The sequence below is a fragment of the Sminthopsis crassicaudata genome, chromosome 1 (assembly GCF_048593235.1).
Source record: "Sminthopsis crassicaudata isolate SCR6 chromosome 1, ASM4859323v1, whole genome shotgun sequence".
Taxonomy (NCBI): domain Eukaryota; kingdom Metazoa; phylum Chordata; class Mammalia; order Dasyuromorphia; family Dasyuridae; genus Sminthopsis; species Sminthopsis crassicaudata.
In genome coordinates this window covers 432,250,139-432,267,327 of record NC_133617.1, presented here as the reverse complement: position 1 = coordinate 432,267,327, position 17,189 = coordinate 432,250,139, and the positions used below count along the sequence as shown (strand labels likewise).

The window sequence follows — 17,189 nt, the reverse complement described above, 5'->3', positions numbered from 1 at the left end:
AAGTTTCCTAAATCCCCTCTGGAGAGCAGGGATTACTTCTCCAAATGTGCTTAGTTAGTTCTTTGTCAGCATGTTGAAAACACTGAGTGACATGATTCAGACAGAATAAAAAAAACTTTCTTTCCACAATGGTTGATGTATTTTTTCAGATTTTTATTGAAACTAAGTAGGGTTAAAATGAAGGAAACTGACTTATTTTGAAGTTTAATTTGCAATGGGATAATCAAATGAAAATTTTAATCCAGGCAGGGATCCAGGGTAATCCAATTGCCCTATTTTACAATTGAAGAAATCGAGGCCCAAGAAAATTCATATAATCATAGATTTAGAATCAGAAGGACCCTTAGAGGTCACTGAGATTACCCTTTTCATTTTATAGATGAGAAAACTAAGATAGGCAGATGTTAAGTAACTTACCCAGGATCACAGTGATAGTGGAAGTCTGAGGGAGGAATCAAACCCAGTTGCCTGACTCTTTTTATTATGCCAGCTAACTGAATAGTGCCATCTGGAGGAAATGACTTGCCCTATTTTGTTTTAACTTTATTATTATAATAATTATTTTTTAGTTTATACATGTACATTCATTTTTTTCCATATGAGTCATGTTGGGAGAGAAAAATCAGAACAAAAGGGAAAAACCACAAGAAAGGGAAAAAAAGTAAAAATTGTGTGTATTGATCCATATTCAGTCTTCATACATCTCTGCAAAGGACATTTTCCAACCAAGTTTATTGGGATTGCTTTGGATCAATGAATTGACTGCCCTATTTTGGTCCCTTACTTAGTACAGTTAATTTGTGATTATATCTAGAAGCCGGGGATGCTTAGGGCAACTAGGAAGTGTAGGGAATAAACACTAGTTCTGCATTTAGCCAGATCTGAGTTAGAATCCTGACAGATACTAACTGTGTGATTCTGCTCATTTATCCCATCGGTCTCAGATTTTTCAACTATAAAATGATTGTATCTTGTGAGGATTGTTATGAGGATCCAATGAGATATTTCTAAAATGCCTAAATGCTTATTTCCTTCCTTTTTGGGAAACTCATTTTATAGGTGAGGAAACTAAGACTCACCGAGGAGAGAGCTGACTTGATCTGTTTTGGAATCTTGCACTGATATTTTTCTTGCCCACTCTGGAAGCAGTATGATGTATATGATGATCCTTCAAAGTCACTTTTCCCCCTTTATTTCCAGACTGCAGAGCTCTTCATGGAGCTGGTGTTTGAGCTGAGGGGTTTGTCTGCCGATGCACTGATGGACCTCTGGAAAAGATCTTCCTTTAAGTGCAGAGACAATTGGTAAGAGGCTGTTTCCCAGAGTGTAGGATAGAGGGGAAAAAAACAGGTCAGCTTTGCTTAGGCTTTGAGATTCTTGTGAGGGATTTGGGAACTGCCCTACCTTCATGTGTGACTTGTATGCCGCAGGGAGAGATAATAACATCCCTCCATCTGTCTCTCTGCTTGTCTCTTTTGAGTGACACTGACCTGGGTCTTGCTCTTCAGACTTTGGTGTGTCTTGGGAAGTTTGCCAGGACAGAAAGCTGGGCAGGGCAACCCTGAGTTTCCCACGAACCCCAGCACTGTCCTGCCACAGAATAGAATTGAAGGGCCAAGCTGCATAAAGGCTGGCATTGTTCCTTCCCACTTAAGAGGACCCTCTTGCTCAGAGATGGAATTAGCATTCAAATATAGCTCAAGTACCATTCCTGGGGAAAGGACTCAGGAAGGGGGAGAGGATGATAGCAGGGTTGGGGGTACAAGTCTAGTATGCCCAGGCAAGACAGTCATTGTCAGCATCAGAACCTGCTGTAGACAGCAATATTCTAGCCAGCAAGTAGGACCCATGGGTAGAGAGAAAACATAGAAGAAAATTAAGAGGGAATAGGTAAACTGGGTGGTCCTACCTGGCTTGCCTTCTAAGCAGACTTACTAAGAAATGTACCTGCCCACTGGGCTAGGGTCAACACAGAAGGAAGAAGGCTTCTTTTGGCCTTTCTACTTTCTTAGAAGTCTTTGGATGATAGCAGTTTCAATCATAGCAGCCTTTTGGGAGTACTACTGGGTGTCATGATAGGTCATAATGTAGTCTTGATTCTGTGAGGCTAGTGGGATATTTAGGTGTCTTCAGAAGTTCATTTTTCTTTACTGCTCTGATTTTATCTAAGAGGTTTTTTTCCCTGTATTTTTTTCAAATACATGTAAAGGTAATTTCCAACATTCATTTTTTTAAGACTTTGTATTCCAAATTTTTCTCCCTCCCTCCTTCTCTCTCTAAGATAGCAAGCAATGTGATAGAGGTTAAATAAGTGAAATACTTTTAAACAGATGTCCATATTTGTTATGTTGTGTAAGAAAAATCAGTCCAAAATGAGACAAATCATAAGAAAGAAAAACAAACAAACAAAAAAGTGAAAATAGCATACTTCAATCCACATTCGATCTCCATAGTTCTTTCTCTGGATGCAGATGGCATTTTCCATCTTGAGTCTATTGAAATTGGCTTGAATCACAGCATTGTTAAGAAGAGTTAAGTCCATCACAATTCATCATCACATAATCTTGTTATTATGTCCAATGTTCTCCTGGTTCTGCTCACTTCACTCAGTATCAGTTCATGTAAGTCATTCCAGGATTTTCTGAAATCATCCTCTGATCATTTCTTATAGAACAATAATATTCCATCACACTCATAAACCATAACTTAATCAGCCACTGATGGGCATCCACTCAATTTCTAATTAAGTGAGTTTTTCAAGGTAGATAACCTCTTCAGAAAGATTTCTATCTCTTGCCACAGTTCTTAATCCTCACCCAGACGTGGCTTTCAGAGACCTAAGTCCTTATAGAGATATGTATGACAAATTCTTTGGAAGACCATACAAACAGGATGCAGTCGTGTTGCTGTTTGCTGTTGTTATTATCCCAAGTCCTATATTTAGCAGGCTCTGCCTCTGGATGCTGACAATGGAACATCTCTGTTCTTCTCTCGCTTTCTTGGAAGAATGGTCTGTGATTGACACTTCTGAGTCTAAGAGCTCATTCTCAGGCCCTACTGCCCTTTGTTTTTAGAGAATGGGGATTTCAAAGAGATTCATCCTCCCCTATGCTGTGACCTCAAGATCCTAGACTTCTGCATTCATTTTCCAGTATCTAAATCCACCTTTCAACAAGGGTTTGCTTCTATGCTTGTTTTCTAACTCTCTGAGCCTGGTCATAGTCTCTTGAAGTAAATGTGTTTTGGTGGAAAGAACACTAGGCTGGGTATCAGATGTGGGTGGTTTTAAGCTCCAGTTCTGTCACTTACTAGTTCTATGAACTTGAATGAATCATTTTACTGCTATGACCTCAGTTTTCTCTTCTGACAAATGAGAATAATAATGCCTGCCTTCCACTCTCACAGGATTAATGTGAGGATCAAATAAGTTCATTTATATGAGAGTATTTTGAAAACTGATAGGTCACATGGCAAAATACAAAGAACAGGACCTGAGTTTAAGACTTGCCTCTTACACATACTAGCTCTATGGTTATGGACGGGTATTTGGATTTCTCAGTGTCTCAAAAAATTCTTAAGTTATAGATATAGATGAGATGTATTGGTAGAGGAAGCTCTCACACTGGAAGTGTTCCCTATACCTATGAAATAACAGACCATAATGTCATTAGACTTAAAGCTAAAATGGATCCCTATTTTATAGATGAGGACATTTTATAGTTACAGAGAGTTTTAGTGATTTTCTTATGGTTACACATGTCTAAGAGAATTGAAACTCGGGTTTTCATGAGTTAAAGGTCACCACTCTATCCTTTTGTTTTTGTGGTTGTTCAGTTGTTTAAAAGTTTTATACAATGGGGCAGCAAGGTGGCAGAATGGATAGAGCACCAGCCTTGAAATCAGGAGGGTCTGAGTTCAAATCAGATACTTAATACTTCCTAGTTGTGTGATCCTAGGCAAGTCACTTAACCCCAATTACCTCAGGGAAAAAAAAAGTTATATCTGACATGTGACCTCATTTAGGGTTTTCATAGGAAAGATACTAGAGTGGTTTGTGATTTCCTTCTCCAGTTCATTTTACAGATGAGGAAACTGAGGCAGAGTTAAGTGACTTGCCCGAGTCACACAGCTAGTAAGTATCTGAAGCCAGATTTGAACCACACCCAGTGCTCTATCCACTGTATCACCCAGCTGCCCACTCTATCCACTACTCCATAGTAGGCTCAGACAACTCCAAACAGCAGAAATGTAATGGGGTCTTATCATTCCCCAAACGAAAAGGCTCAACAAAATTGAGTGGTTACATGTAAGCAATTTACTCATAGTTTACTTAGTGTGCAAATAAACTTTTCATCAGTCCTTGTTCCCTTCCTACCAGCATCATTTTGGATAGAAAAGCACAGCCAAAGGCTAGATATTCCTGGAGTCCTAGGTTTCCTGAAGTCATCCTGATTCTGTGAAAGGTATCATGCTGGGGGGATGGCTTATTTTGATGATGACCATTGATCGATTGGCCCATGGCTGTTTCAGGCAACCCCTAGTGGATGCTCTGCCATCTTGTGGAACAGAACCTTGTGTTGCCCTCATGAAGGAGCTCATCATGTCTGGAGATGTGGAAAATGAAGAATCAGAGTCATTCCTCTGGTCCTTAGCGTTTGTTCCTCAGCCCACAGCTGGCATGGTGCATTTACTGCTGGTAAGCTTCCACCCTCTTTGTCTGGACGTGACTCTGGTGCTCTATGCATTATGCAAAAAGACATGTAGTGAGCCTGCCAATAGGTCTGATAACCTGCATAAAACAGACTGGAGAAATCCCTGTGATCCAAAACTGAAATCCATATGTTCCAGGCTCATCAGGCTATTGTGACTATCCTATTTTTTTTAAGTATAAGCAGATCTGAATCCAGGTCTTCCAGTCTAAAGTAAAATCTTTAAGTGCCTGCTAGAGAAGTGACTCATTTTCCCTGCTCCTCCTCAGCCCTGAAAAATATGCATTTATATTTCAGAATTGGTGATGGTTTTGAATCATCCAGCTCTATAGCTGGTATGAAAAAAGGACCATACCTACATCAATTTGGGCCTTATTGATAATTCCTGGTTTGTGAGTTTCAATAAGCATTTGATAGAAGATCTGACATTATCCTGGCTAAATGTGTCGTCTTGAAGGATGAATTCATAGACTTGAGGCTGGTGTCTGGCTTGTCTCTCCGATCTGGGTGTGGGAAAAAAGCTCTCCTTGTGACTTCCATGAGAGCCTTTAGTAACTCTGGAATTAGGATTGGAGAAGATTCCTGAGGCTGAAGGGCAGAATACTAGTAGTGTGTGGCAGTATTTAAATACTGGATAAAAGGTTCCCTTTGATAGCTTTGATGTCCAGTTTTTCTTCTATGTTTCCTGTTTAACATACATGTCTAATCTTGTTTTCCCCCTCTTCCTTTCCTTCCAATAATCTCCTTCCTTGGTTTCCATCTCTACCCCCAAAGCATCAATCTGTCTTGCTCTCCAGATGTCTCCTTCCTCAAGTTTGCATGACTGGCAAATATTTGAGAGGTGTTGAGTTCTATCTGAAGCCTGGGGACAAGGAACTCCAATATATTCAGGTTGCTAAGGAGCACAGCTATGATTACTCCAGAGAATCAACCCTTAATCCTGTCTCTGTTCCTATAACTTGGTTTGAACTCTCTATCTCATGAGCTTTGGACCCATTAGCAGCTAGGAAAATGGGAAGCAAAGGACTATAGAGATCAAAGAGAAGATAACTAAAATCGTGGGTAGCAAGCAGGGAATGTTTCAGTACCATTTCTGAATATCTGCATGGAGAATGCAATATGTCAACCAAAACCAGAACCAGACAATAAGAGAGGAATAGTGCCCAGAATTTGGGCAGCTAGATGACATAGAAGATAGAGTGCTGGGCCTGGAGTGAGGAATTCAACTTCCTGAGGTCAAGTCTAGCCTTAGACAGTAGCTATATGACCTGGACAAGTCACTTAACCTTGTCTGCCTCAGTTTCCCCATGTAAAATTAGCTGGAGAAAGAAATGGCAAATACTTCAGTATCTTTGCTAAGAAAACCCAGGACTCAACAACAAAAACTATAACAAAGAGCCCAGAATCAAGATAAAAATAAGAGTCCCAGATCACATTTAGAGCATTGTGTTCCATTCCGTGAATCACATTTTAGAAAGGATACTCACACAGAGGAGGAAGTCCAAAGGAAGAAAACCAACCACAGTGATGGGGTGATAGAAAAGAGGTGGGGGGAATGGAAATAATACTGCATGAAAATTGGTGAAGTGATAATAGATATTGCTTAGTTTGGAGAAGAAAAGGATATCACAATAGCTAGCATTCATATAATTCCTTGAGGTACAAATACTATATCATTTTATCCTCTCAATGACCCTGGGAATTAGGTGCTGTTATTACCACAGTAATAAGGAAACAGTCAAAAAAGGTTAAATGACTTATCCAGGATAATACAGCAAGTAGGTGGCTGAGGCTGGATTGGAATTCAAGTCTTCCTGAGTTCCAGTGCACTGTTCACTGTACCATCTAGCTGCTGCTTATATAGCACTCTGAGGTTTGCAAAGCACTTTACATATATTCTTTCAGTTAGTTCTCAGAATTACCCCGTGTCCTACTAATTTATCTTCCAAAAATGTTCCAAATTGGTATTCCCAAAGCACAATTCTGCCTCTGCTACTCAAGAAGTCTTAATGGTTCCCTCTTATTTTTAGGATGATGTACCAACTCTTCCATTTGGCCTAAAAACACTTCACATTCTGTCTCTACTCCTTTTCTAGATTTACTGTACATTATCCTCTATCATAAATTCTATATTCCAGTCTAAAGGCTTGCTTAACATTCCCACTACATGCTCATTCCTTTTCCTAACTATAGCTTTGCATAGCAAGCTTAGAATGCTCTTCTTCCCTCCATTCTGTCCCTTAGAATTCCTAGTTTCCTTCCAAGTCCAATTCACCTGATGGCTTCTTCTCTAACTCCCAATTGTTAGTGCCCTACCTCTGGAAATGAATTTGTGTAGATTTTAGAATTTTTGCCTATCTATATGTTGTTTTCCCTAATAGATAGTAAGGTTCTTGAATACAAACTCTGTTGTTTTTGTCCTTTTATCCCTAACATCATGCCTGGGACACAGCTGGCATGTAAAAAAATGCTTATTGAATGGATAAATTAATGCCAGAAGTAGTACTACTATTAATAAAATAGGTAATATTCATACAGCACTTTAAGGTTTGGAAAGTGAAAAAATTTTTTTAAATTTGCAAAATGCATATACTTTAATGTAGGCTATATTAAGAGGTCTCATAAAATATGTGATATTATACAAAATTTATCACATAATATATTAATATATAAAATCTGTATTTTCTATATATTATAAATACTTTATCTATCATTTAATATATTTAACATATAATTCATATGTAAATGTCATAGGTATACATACATATACGCAGTTTCTCTCTCCTCTCTTTCTTTCTCTCCTCTCTTTCTCTCTCCCTCTTTTTTCCTTCTCTTTCTCAGTCCCATCAAATAGAACAAAAATAGCAGGTAGAACATTTTCTTGAGTACTTCTTACTTGATCCCTTGTGAGGCTGATCTGATGTTAGTCTGAAATATCTCTTTTTCTGTGTTTGTAAAGAGTGGGCTTTTGACACTGGGGTCTGTTTCTGTTTTCCAGCCCTTACTGCAGTCCCCAGCAGTGAGTTCCAGTGCCTTCCTCAGCATCTCTGCCCTGGTGCACAACCTCTGCATGGCAGGTGGGGCCTGTGAGCGACTTCCAGGAGTGAGCTCATTAATGAAGATCCTTAAAGAAGCCTTAGGAGAGAACTGTAGCTCTCAGGGACCCAAAGACAATGGCCGGGTAAGGGGATCTGGAATTTGGAGGGACTGGCACCAAGATACGATGAGAAAGATTAAGGTGACACGTTCTGGGGAAGTAAGAAAAAAGGGCAGTGACTAAAGTGTTGGCCACAAACTGTTCTGAGGAATTGGAATAGCTCAGCTGTGAATAGAGAATGCTTGGGAATGCTTCTTAGTCTGCAGCCTATGCTGGAGCTCTGCTCTCCTTCTTGGTCTGCACACAACGGGAGTAAGTATGCCCACTGCCCCAGAGCAATTCAACCCTGTACTCTTTCTCAAAATTTTCTCTTTCTTGGATAGAGAGTGGTTTGAAGGACCTCTTTTTAATCTGTCATTTGTCCCTATGATACTCTTTTCTATGAATGAAATGAGATTTGAAAAATATATCTGCTCCTTCCCAGAGAAATTAGGGCTCCCTTTTTGGGGTGAAAAGTGGTCCAGGTGAAAACATGTCCATCTGCTGCACATTCTCTGGATACTTGGGTATTTTACAACCTTTTTACTGCATTTGATCTAGAGGAATAGCATCTCTCTAGCAGATCCCATCCCTGCCTCCTTATTTTGGAACCAATTTGCCAGGGTTTTAAAATTTCCTTCCCTTGCCCTTCCCTGGTTGGAATTTGCCTTGGAAGGGAAGTACTCCCATTTTGGGTCAAAGTCATAGTGACTACATCTTAGTTATGTTTTTGCATGAGGGCAAAAGGGAGGTTCATCCCCCCTAACTTTTAGGAGCTCCCCACAGACTTGTGCATTTTGTTTCAGCTTCAGCTCATGTTGAAAGCCATTGGCAATGCGGGCTTGGCAGCAGCCACTCTCACCTCCGTCCTGAGCTCCTGTGCAGCCATGAAAAGCAATGCCCCTGAAATTCGACTGGCTGCAATCCAGGCCTTCCGGAGAATCCCTTGCTCTGTGAACGTGAGCTTCTCTTATGGTTGCTGTGGTTTGTGGGCACCTGTGTTGTAGTGGGAGAAAAAGAAGTATTCCTTGAGCTAGAAGTCCCAGTTCAGGCTGAGGTTTGGCTCTGTCTTGGCTCCTAGATGTATGACTTTAGGACTTAAAATGCAGTTGTTGAATTGAACTGAATTTATAAATTTTGCCCAATGCTCCACAAATGTGAGGCCTTCAGGTGATTACCATTAATCTAAATTGTTTTGATTCCTTATCATTTGCTTGTGACAGCGCTCTGGGCTTGCCCAGCTGTACCAAGCCCCAGAAGAAGATGCTGAAATCCGCATGACTGCCTATTACTTCTTTATGAAATGCCCCAGTGAGGAAGCATTTGCCTTGGTGCGTGAAACTCAGGCAGCAGAGCAATCTACCCAAGGTTGGTGGCAGTAATTGGCTCAAGTCCATAGGGTTTGGGGGAAGAGCCACCCAATTCTAGACCAGGAAAACAGTTATTTCTAGAATGCACAATAGTGTCCTAGAATCTGGTGGTGCAAATGCATTGCATGGGGATCATATGAAGCAAAATAATGTTAAAGGAATAATAATTTTAAGCTATAATTGTAGAAAAAGTTATAAACTTTCAAGTGGAAAGAACCTGAGAGCATATAGCATGTAGGTTATTTCCCATTTTTTATAGAAGAGGAAACTAAAAGACTGAGATGTTGGATTTGTTCTTCGTCACAAGCATAGGACTAGAAAACTGGGATCCCAATTTTTTGTCTATACTTGTATAGCACTTTAAAGTTTTGGGGTTTTTTCCAAATTATTTTCAGTATTATCTCTCTAGGTATCAGTTTTCTCAAATAACATACCTAGAGGATTAGACTAGATGATCTTGAAGATCTCTTTCAATTCTATTTTATCCTAAATTATCTTATATGAGCTTTACAATAGCCAGGAACTCAGAGTTCCAGATTCTAATATTTCCTCCTCCCCTCCACCCAAGCAAAGAGAATCCTTCTCCCATAAAATGTTTTTTTTTTTTTTTTCTTTTTTTTTTTTTCCTGAGGCTGGGCCCAGGGCCACACAGCTAGGAAGTGTTAAGTGTCTGAGACCAAATTTGAACTCCCATCCTCCTGAATTCAAGGCTGGTGTTCTATCCACTGCGCCACCTAGCTGCCCCTGGGATCATATTTTTTTACCTTAAGGTTGTACTGACATAAAACAGTGTCAACATCCTTATTATGGGATAAATTTTCAGGTTTCAGGAAAAACCCTTTGGTTCCCACTTTCCCAGGAATGGGTACAGGCCGTGAAAACAGGTTACTAGGGAAACATTGGTATGAAGGTTATATAGTCTTTTCTCTTTTTTTAGAAGAGAGGTATTGAGATGCTTTGTATCTCCAATTAGAATCATAAAATTTCAGAATTGGAAGATATTTCAGAGACTATTTAGTTCAAACCATTCCTGTATAAGAAATTTGAACCCAACTTCCCATCAATCCATCATGGAGTCCTTGATTTGATAATTGGCAGTGACTGGGAACTCATTATTTTTCAAGACAGGCCTTGATACCTACAAATATCCTCAAATGCCTAAATATGTAAATACAGATACCTAGATACCTAAAGATCATCATAGGGCACAATCTTGAGGATATTGGCAATCTTGATTGCCATCCTAAGGATGACCTCCAATTTCTCAATGTTCTTCCCAAAATATGATGCTCACACTTGACTTTTGCCTTTTTTTCTTTATGATTATTTTCTTCCTCATCCTTCCCCTTCTTGGCTCTAGTGGGAGCTTTTGTTTGGAGTCACCTCTCTCAGCTGCTGGAGACTGAGGACCCTCTCAAACGCTCCCTTCGGGACTCTCTCCCTGATGATATCCTCAGCCAGGAATTTGAAGCCGAGACCTGGAAACATTCATCCTATTCAGATGTCACCTTTCGCTCAGGTATGGTCAAACTCTATCATTTCCCTTCCCCCCCTCAGCTTTGTTAGCAATTCTTGGAAGAGGGTTGATGGAATCCTGCCATTTTACACCCTTACAAGCTACTCCCAATCTCCTTTTCCCAAGCCTTATAAAATATTACTCTCTCTTATAGACTATACATCTCAGCCAAATAAGACCATTATCTCCTGAATTCATCCTACCCTTTCCTGAGTTTGCTCGCACTTTACATTTTTCATCAATCTCTGCCTATTGAAATTTTCTCTCTCCTTCAAACCTCAACATAAATGTTAATTCTTCTACAAGTCATCACTGAACCCTCTAGCCTGAAGTTTCTTTTTCTCCTATTCCTCTTGGATGCACTTACCATATTCTATTTTCACGGGTAGTTATTTGTTTATATTTTGTGTCTCTTAGTAGACTGTAAATCTTACAAGGAAAATACCAAATTTTATTTATCTCTGTATCTTCCTTAGCATCTAAAATAGGAATGAGTGAATTTATGGCATGGGCTAAAGGGAGAACTGCATTGTTCTGGGAAACATTTCTTCTTGGGTTCATTTTATTTTTGGACCATAACCTGTGATTTTATTAGTATAGGGTATTTCCAAGGAGAAAACTCCCTCTATTAATACAGATCACCACTCCCTCTATTAATACAGATCACCACCTGCTCTCTAAGAGAGTTTTCTGAAACATTGAGAATCCCAACCTTTTGTTTAAAAAAAATTATATATATATATATATATATATATAATTTGAACTTTATTACCATAACATTTCTTTTTTAGAATTTTTCCCAAGTTTATTTTATTTGAAAAAACAGAATAAGTAACAAGAAAAACAGAAAAGCAATGCAAAACAAAATGAAACAAAAGAGAACATTATTATGTTATGTTCACACACACACACATACTCCACATACACACCTCTTTACTATCCCTGTTGAATCTAAGATTTTTTGAAATTTGAGTTTTGAAATTTGGCAATAATATTCCTATGTGCTTTCCCATAAAGGATCTCTTTGAGGTGGTGATCAGTGGATTTTTCCTATTTCTACTTTCATCTCATGTTCTATTGCTCCACGACAATTTAGAATTATTTCCTGCATTATTATGTCAAAGTTCTCTTTTTGGTCACAATTTTCTGGCAGTCTAATTATTTTTATATTTTCTCTTGATCTGTTCACCAGATCTGTTGTTTTTCTTATGAAATGTTTCACATTCTGTTCTATTGTCTATTCTTTATAATCTGTTTTGTTATTTCTTGGTCTATCATAGTTTCACTGGTTTCCCCTTGCCTGATTCTAATTTTCAAAGAGCTATTTTCATCTTTGAGACTGTGTACTTCCTTTTCTAATTGGTTAACTTTTTTTTTTCATAATCTTGTTTTTCTTGGATGATTTTAATTTTTTCTTTAGTTTTTCTTCAGTGTTTCTCGTTCGATTTTTTAATTCTTTTTTGAGTTCTGTAAATTCTCTCTGGACAGGGAGTCATTTCACATTGCTCTTTTGGCTAATAACCTTTTTTTTTTTTTTTAAAACTAAAGTGTCCTCCTCTGAAGATGAATCTTGGTCTTCCCTATTCCCGTAATATGTTTCAATGGTAGGGTTCTTTTTTCTTTGCCAGTTCATTTTTTTTTAAAATGAGATATTAGTGTAAATATCTCTAATCATGGGGGATAGTGCTTCAAACTTTCCTACAGCTCTCTACTCTGACCAAGAAATCTGAACCAAGAGCTCCACCCTCCTGTAAGTGCCCACAGCCAACAGTGCCCCTGCCCTGCTGTTTCTGCACTCACCAGGTGCTGTTTCCTTCTAGCCCAGAGCTGTGTCTCAGAAGTACAGCTAAGCCTGGTGTTCCCAATCAGCTGAGGTTCACTCTATCTTTCCATACTCAAACCCCTACACCACAAGCAGTCCAGGAGGTAAAAATCTCTGTGGTATAGGCTGAGGCTTCAGCCACCATCAGCTAGCCTAAGGGAGCCCCACCTGATGTTTCAGTAGAGCTTGTTTATACTTCAGACAGATTAACCCTGGCCTGGGTCTTTCTTCAGATCTTGTTGGGTTGTATCAGGAGGACTCCAGTTCTGTCCAAGTCTTCTTGGTTTTTTGCAAGTCTATGTTCCCCCTGAGGTGCAAATTTGTTCTATTTGTGGGGAAAATCAGAAGAGCTTGAAATTTACCAACCTATTTCACCATCTTCCCAGACTCCTCCCCAAATCCCAGCTTCTTAAACTGTGAAAAATGACCTCATATGGGATCTTGTAACTGAATGTGAGGGGTCACAAAATTATGATTTACTCTCAGTAAATGTTTGATTTGTACGCCTTTGTTGTAAACCTACATATCCAAGGTCATCTAAAAATGTCTCCCATGAAAAGGGGTCATGAGTGGAAAAAGATTAAGAAGCCTTAGGCTAAATGACTTATCCTCATCACCCTGGCATTGCGTGTTGGAAACAAAACTTGAACTAGGTCTTCTTGATTTCAAGGCAATTCTCTGTATACTACCTTACTTTTGAATCAGGGACCTTAAATTGGATGACCCCATTAATCCAGCTAACATTCATATGGGCATTGAATTAATACCTCTTTAAAAATGGACAACAACCAACCAAATTAATGTTTCCTTCTTTTCCCTTTATTATTTCCCTAATCTTTGTCTCTATGACCTTCTTAGATATCTGTTTCCTGCTCTAGGAGAGCAATCAACTGGCTGCTTAAAAACACTACTTTGCTATAGAAAGGAGATATGAACTGTAATCCTAATCTCTTCCCTTCCAGGCTCCAGCAGTGTGGGTGCCAATCTGGAAGCCACTTTGCTCTTCTCCCCAGCCTCCTTCCTCCCCCGTTCCATCATGACTAATCTGACCGTCCACATCATGGGCCATGCTACCAATATTCTGGAGGTAAAGCCAGTATTTGTTTCATTTTTCATAGTATTTGTCTTGGAGAGCAGGACAGATATTTAGGGAGGTCTCAATAAGGCAGCATGGCATAGCAAAAAAAAAAAAAATAATAAATATATATATATATATATATATATATATATATATATATATATATATATATATATATATATATATATTAGATTTAAATTTAGAGACTGTTTTCAATCAATTAATCAACAACTGTTTACCAAGTACCTATGATATGCAATCTGCTAAGTGCTAGGGAATACAATTACAAGGATACCATCCATCAAGGAACTTAAATTCTTTTTTCTTAATGAAAATTATTTTTTATTTATTTTTAACATTCATCAATTTTTTGAAGTCCAAATTCCATCATTTCTTTCCCTCTCTAATTGAGAAAGCAAACAATATTATATTAATTATACATGTGAAAGCATGTAAAATATTTATTAGCCATGTTTTTTAAAAAAGGCAAGAAAAATAAAGAAAGTGAAAATATATTTAAAAGGGATGAGTTCAACAGTTCTCTTTCTGGAGGAACATAGCATTTTTCATCATGAGTCCTTTGGAATTATCTTGGATTATCATATTAATCTTGGATTATCATATTAATCACTTAACTAAGTCTTTCATAGGTGATCATTATTACAATATTGTTGTGACTACATGTAGTGTTCTCCTGGTTCTGTTACTTTACTTTGTACCAGTTCGTAAATATTCCCACGTTTCTCTGAAAAAAAATCTTCTTTTCATTTCTTATAGCAAAATAGGTAATAGAACTTATATTCAAATGGAAGAGGGAGAGACAATAGGTAAATATTAAAAATAATAATGTATAAAATAGCTAAACTTATCTAAATGTAAATCAATAAGTAAAGTATAAAATAAATATAATTTAAAAGTGAATAAATACATATTTTATTATAGCTATTTAGACAGACTTAAATATACAGATATATCTATATAGATAGTTATCAATATCTCTATTTAGGTAGATATTTAGAGAGAGACAAAGAGAATTCAAGGTGATTTAAGAAGGAGAACACTATGTCTCCTGGGCTTATATCTCAATGAGATTTTAAAGGAAGGAACAGGACCTACATGTACAAAAATGTTATAGCAGATCTTTTTGCAGTGGCATTAACTGAATAAGTTATGGTAGATGAATGTTATAGAATATTATTGCTCTATAAGAAACAATTACAGCAGTATAATTTCAGAAGGGCCTGGAGAGACTTATTTGAACTGATGCTAAATGAAATGAACAGAGCTAGGAGAACATTGTACACATCAGTAAGACTACACAAAGATCAATTCTGATGAATGCAGCTCTCTTCAACAATGAGATGATACAGGCCAGTTCCAATGATCTTGTGATAAAGAAAGCCGTTTACACCCAGAGAGAGGACTGTGGGAACTGAGAGTGGATCACAATATCGCATTTTTCCTCTTTTTGTTGTTGCTTGCTTACATTTTACTTTCTTTCTTATTTTTTTCCTTTTGATTTAATTTTTCTTGTGCAGCAAGATAATTGTATAAATATGTATGCATATATTGGACTTAATACATATTTTACCATGTTTAACATACATTGGATAACTTGCTATGTAAGAGGGGTCGATGGGTAGAGGGGGAAAATTGTAACACAAGGTTTTGCAAAGGTCAATGTTGAAAAACTGTCCAAGCATAATATAAAAAGTAAAAAAGGTCCAGTTTAAAAAATAAAAAGAAACTGTGCTAATAGTACCTTTCTTCAGCAGAGAATTATTAACATGAGATGGATAAAAATAAACCATAATCTTTGATTGCTAAAATATATATATATATATATATACTGAACTTTTTTTTTTTTTTTAGCAATCAAAAAGTTCAGTATTTTTGCTCAGAAAACCCCAAATGGGTTCATATAAGTGAAAAAAAAAATAACAGCAACAACAATAACAAAAAAGAAGAACACTAGAAATTGGGGGAATTAGGCATGGTTTCATGCCAGAGAAATGCCTGAGCTTCATATTAAATTAAAAGTGTGACTGAAGGAGAGATAAGGAATGAGTACATACCAGGTTCCATTTCAAGGGCAGGAAGACAGGAGAGAGAGAGTTTTATGTGTGAAGAACAGAGAGAGAAGGACACTTTTGTTGAATGACAGATGTAAGAAGGAGAGTAAGGTCAAATTTCACCTTGGACACTAGAAAAGTCATTTCACCTTTGGATATGACAATTTCCTTTTCTATAAAAATGAACGTGTTACACCAGATGACTTCTAAGGTTACTTTGATCCCACTTTGATTTGTAGATCTAGGTTGAGTTCTGACTCTAATGCTTAGTAGCTGTCTGTCCAGGGCCAAATAAATCATTGAAACTCAGTTTCCTCTGAGTGATATTGGGATACTTGCAGTGACTTCCTCAGAGACTTGTGAGGATCAAATGAGAAAATGTATATATAAGTGCTTTTTAAACCTTAATGTGATATATAAATTTCAGCCATTTTTATTACACTTAATAATTACAGTAAACCTATAGGATGGGTAGTGTAAGTATTGGTATTCCCATTTTACAGATGAGAGTACTGAAGCTCAGTGTCCTCATCATTTATCTAGGAAACTTTCACCCCAACCTTTCATTTAAAATTAATCATGGTTGAGCTCCACTCTACCTTTTTTTCCTGATTTCTTTTATTTTATTAAAGCTTCTTATTTACATAACATATGTATGAATAATTTTTTCAACATTGACCCTTGCAAAACTTTTTGTTCCAAATTTTCCCCTCCTTTCCCTCACCCCCTTCCCTAGCTGGCAGGTAGTCCAATACATATTAAATATATTAAAATACATGTTAAATCCAATATATGTATACTATTTATCTAGTTATCTTGCTGTACAAGAAAAATCAAATCAAGAAGGAAGAAAAAGAAAAATTGAGAAAGAAAACAAAATGCAAGCAATTAACAACAGAGAGAGTGAGAATGTTATGTTGTAGTCCACACTCAGTTCCCGTGGTTCTCTCTTTGGGTGTAGATGATTCTTCATTACTGAATAAGTGGAAGTGATTTGAATCATCTCATTGTTGAAAAGAGCCACATCCATCAGAATTGATCATTGTATAGTCTGTTGCTATGTACAATGATCTCCTGGTTCTGCTCATTTCACTTAGTATCAGTTCACGTAAGTCTCTCCAGGCCTTTCTGAAATCATCCTGCTTGTCATTTCTTACAGAACAATAATATTCCATAGCATTCATATACCATAATTTATTCAACCATTCTCCAACTGATGAGCATCCACTCAGTTTCCAATTTCTTGCCACACAAAAAGGGTTGCCACAAACATTTTTTGCACATGTGGGTCCCTTTTCCTCCTTTAAGATCTCTTTGGGATATAAGCCCAGTGGTAACACTGCTGGATCAAAGGGTATGCACAGTTTGATAACTTTTTGAGCATAGTTCCAAATTGCTCTCCAGAATGGCTGGATCTGTTCACAGTTCCACCAACAATGTATCAGTGTCCCAGTTTTCCCACATCCCCTCCAACATTGGTCATTAT

General features: G+C 37.7%; 1 protein-coding gene across 1 annotated transcript in view; it reads left to right on the top strand.

Annotated features, from left to right (window-relative positions):
- The window catches only part of LOC141550295 (uncharacterized), a 155,855-nt gene that overhangs the window by 21,615 nt on the left and 117,051 nt on the right, over positions 1-17,189 (top strand). Inside the window, exons 8-14 of the mRNA XM_074280791.1 lie at positions 1,201-1,304; positions 4,531-4,696; positions 7,708-7,890; positions 8,652-8,804; positions 9,069-9,213; positions 10,576-10,734; positions 13,516-13,640. Coding sequence (XP_074136892.1) covers positions 1,201-1,304; positions 4,531-4,696; positions 7,708-7,890; positions 8,652-8,804; positions 9,069-9,213; positions 10,576-10,734; positions 13,516-13,640 — 1,035 coding nt within the window. The remainder of the gene's footprint in view (positions 1-1,200; positions 1,305-4,530; positions 4,697-7,707; positions 7,891-8,651; positions 8,805-9,068; positions 9,214-10,575; positions 10,735-13,515; positions 13,641-17,189) is intronic.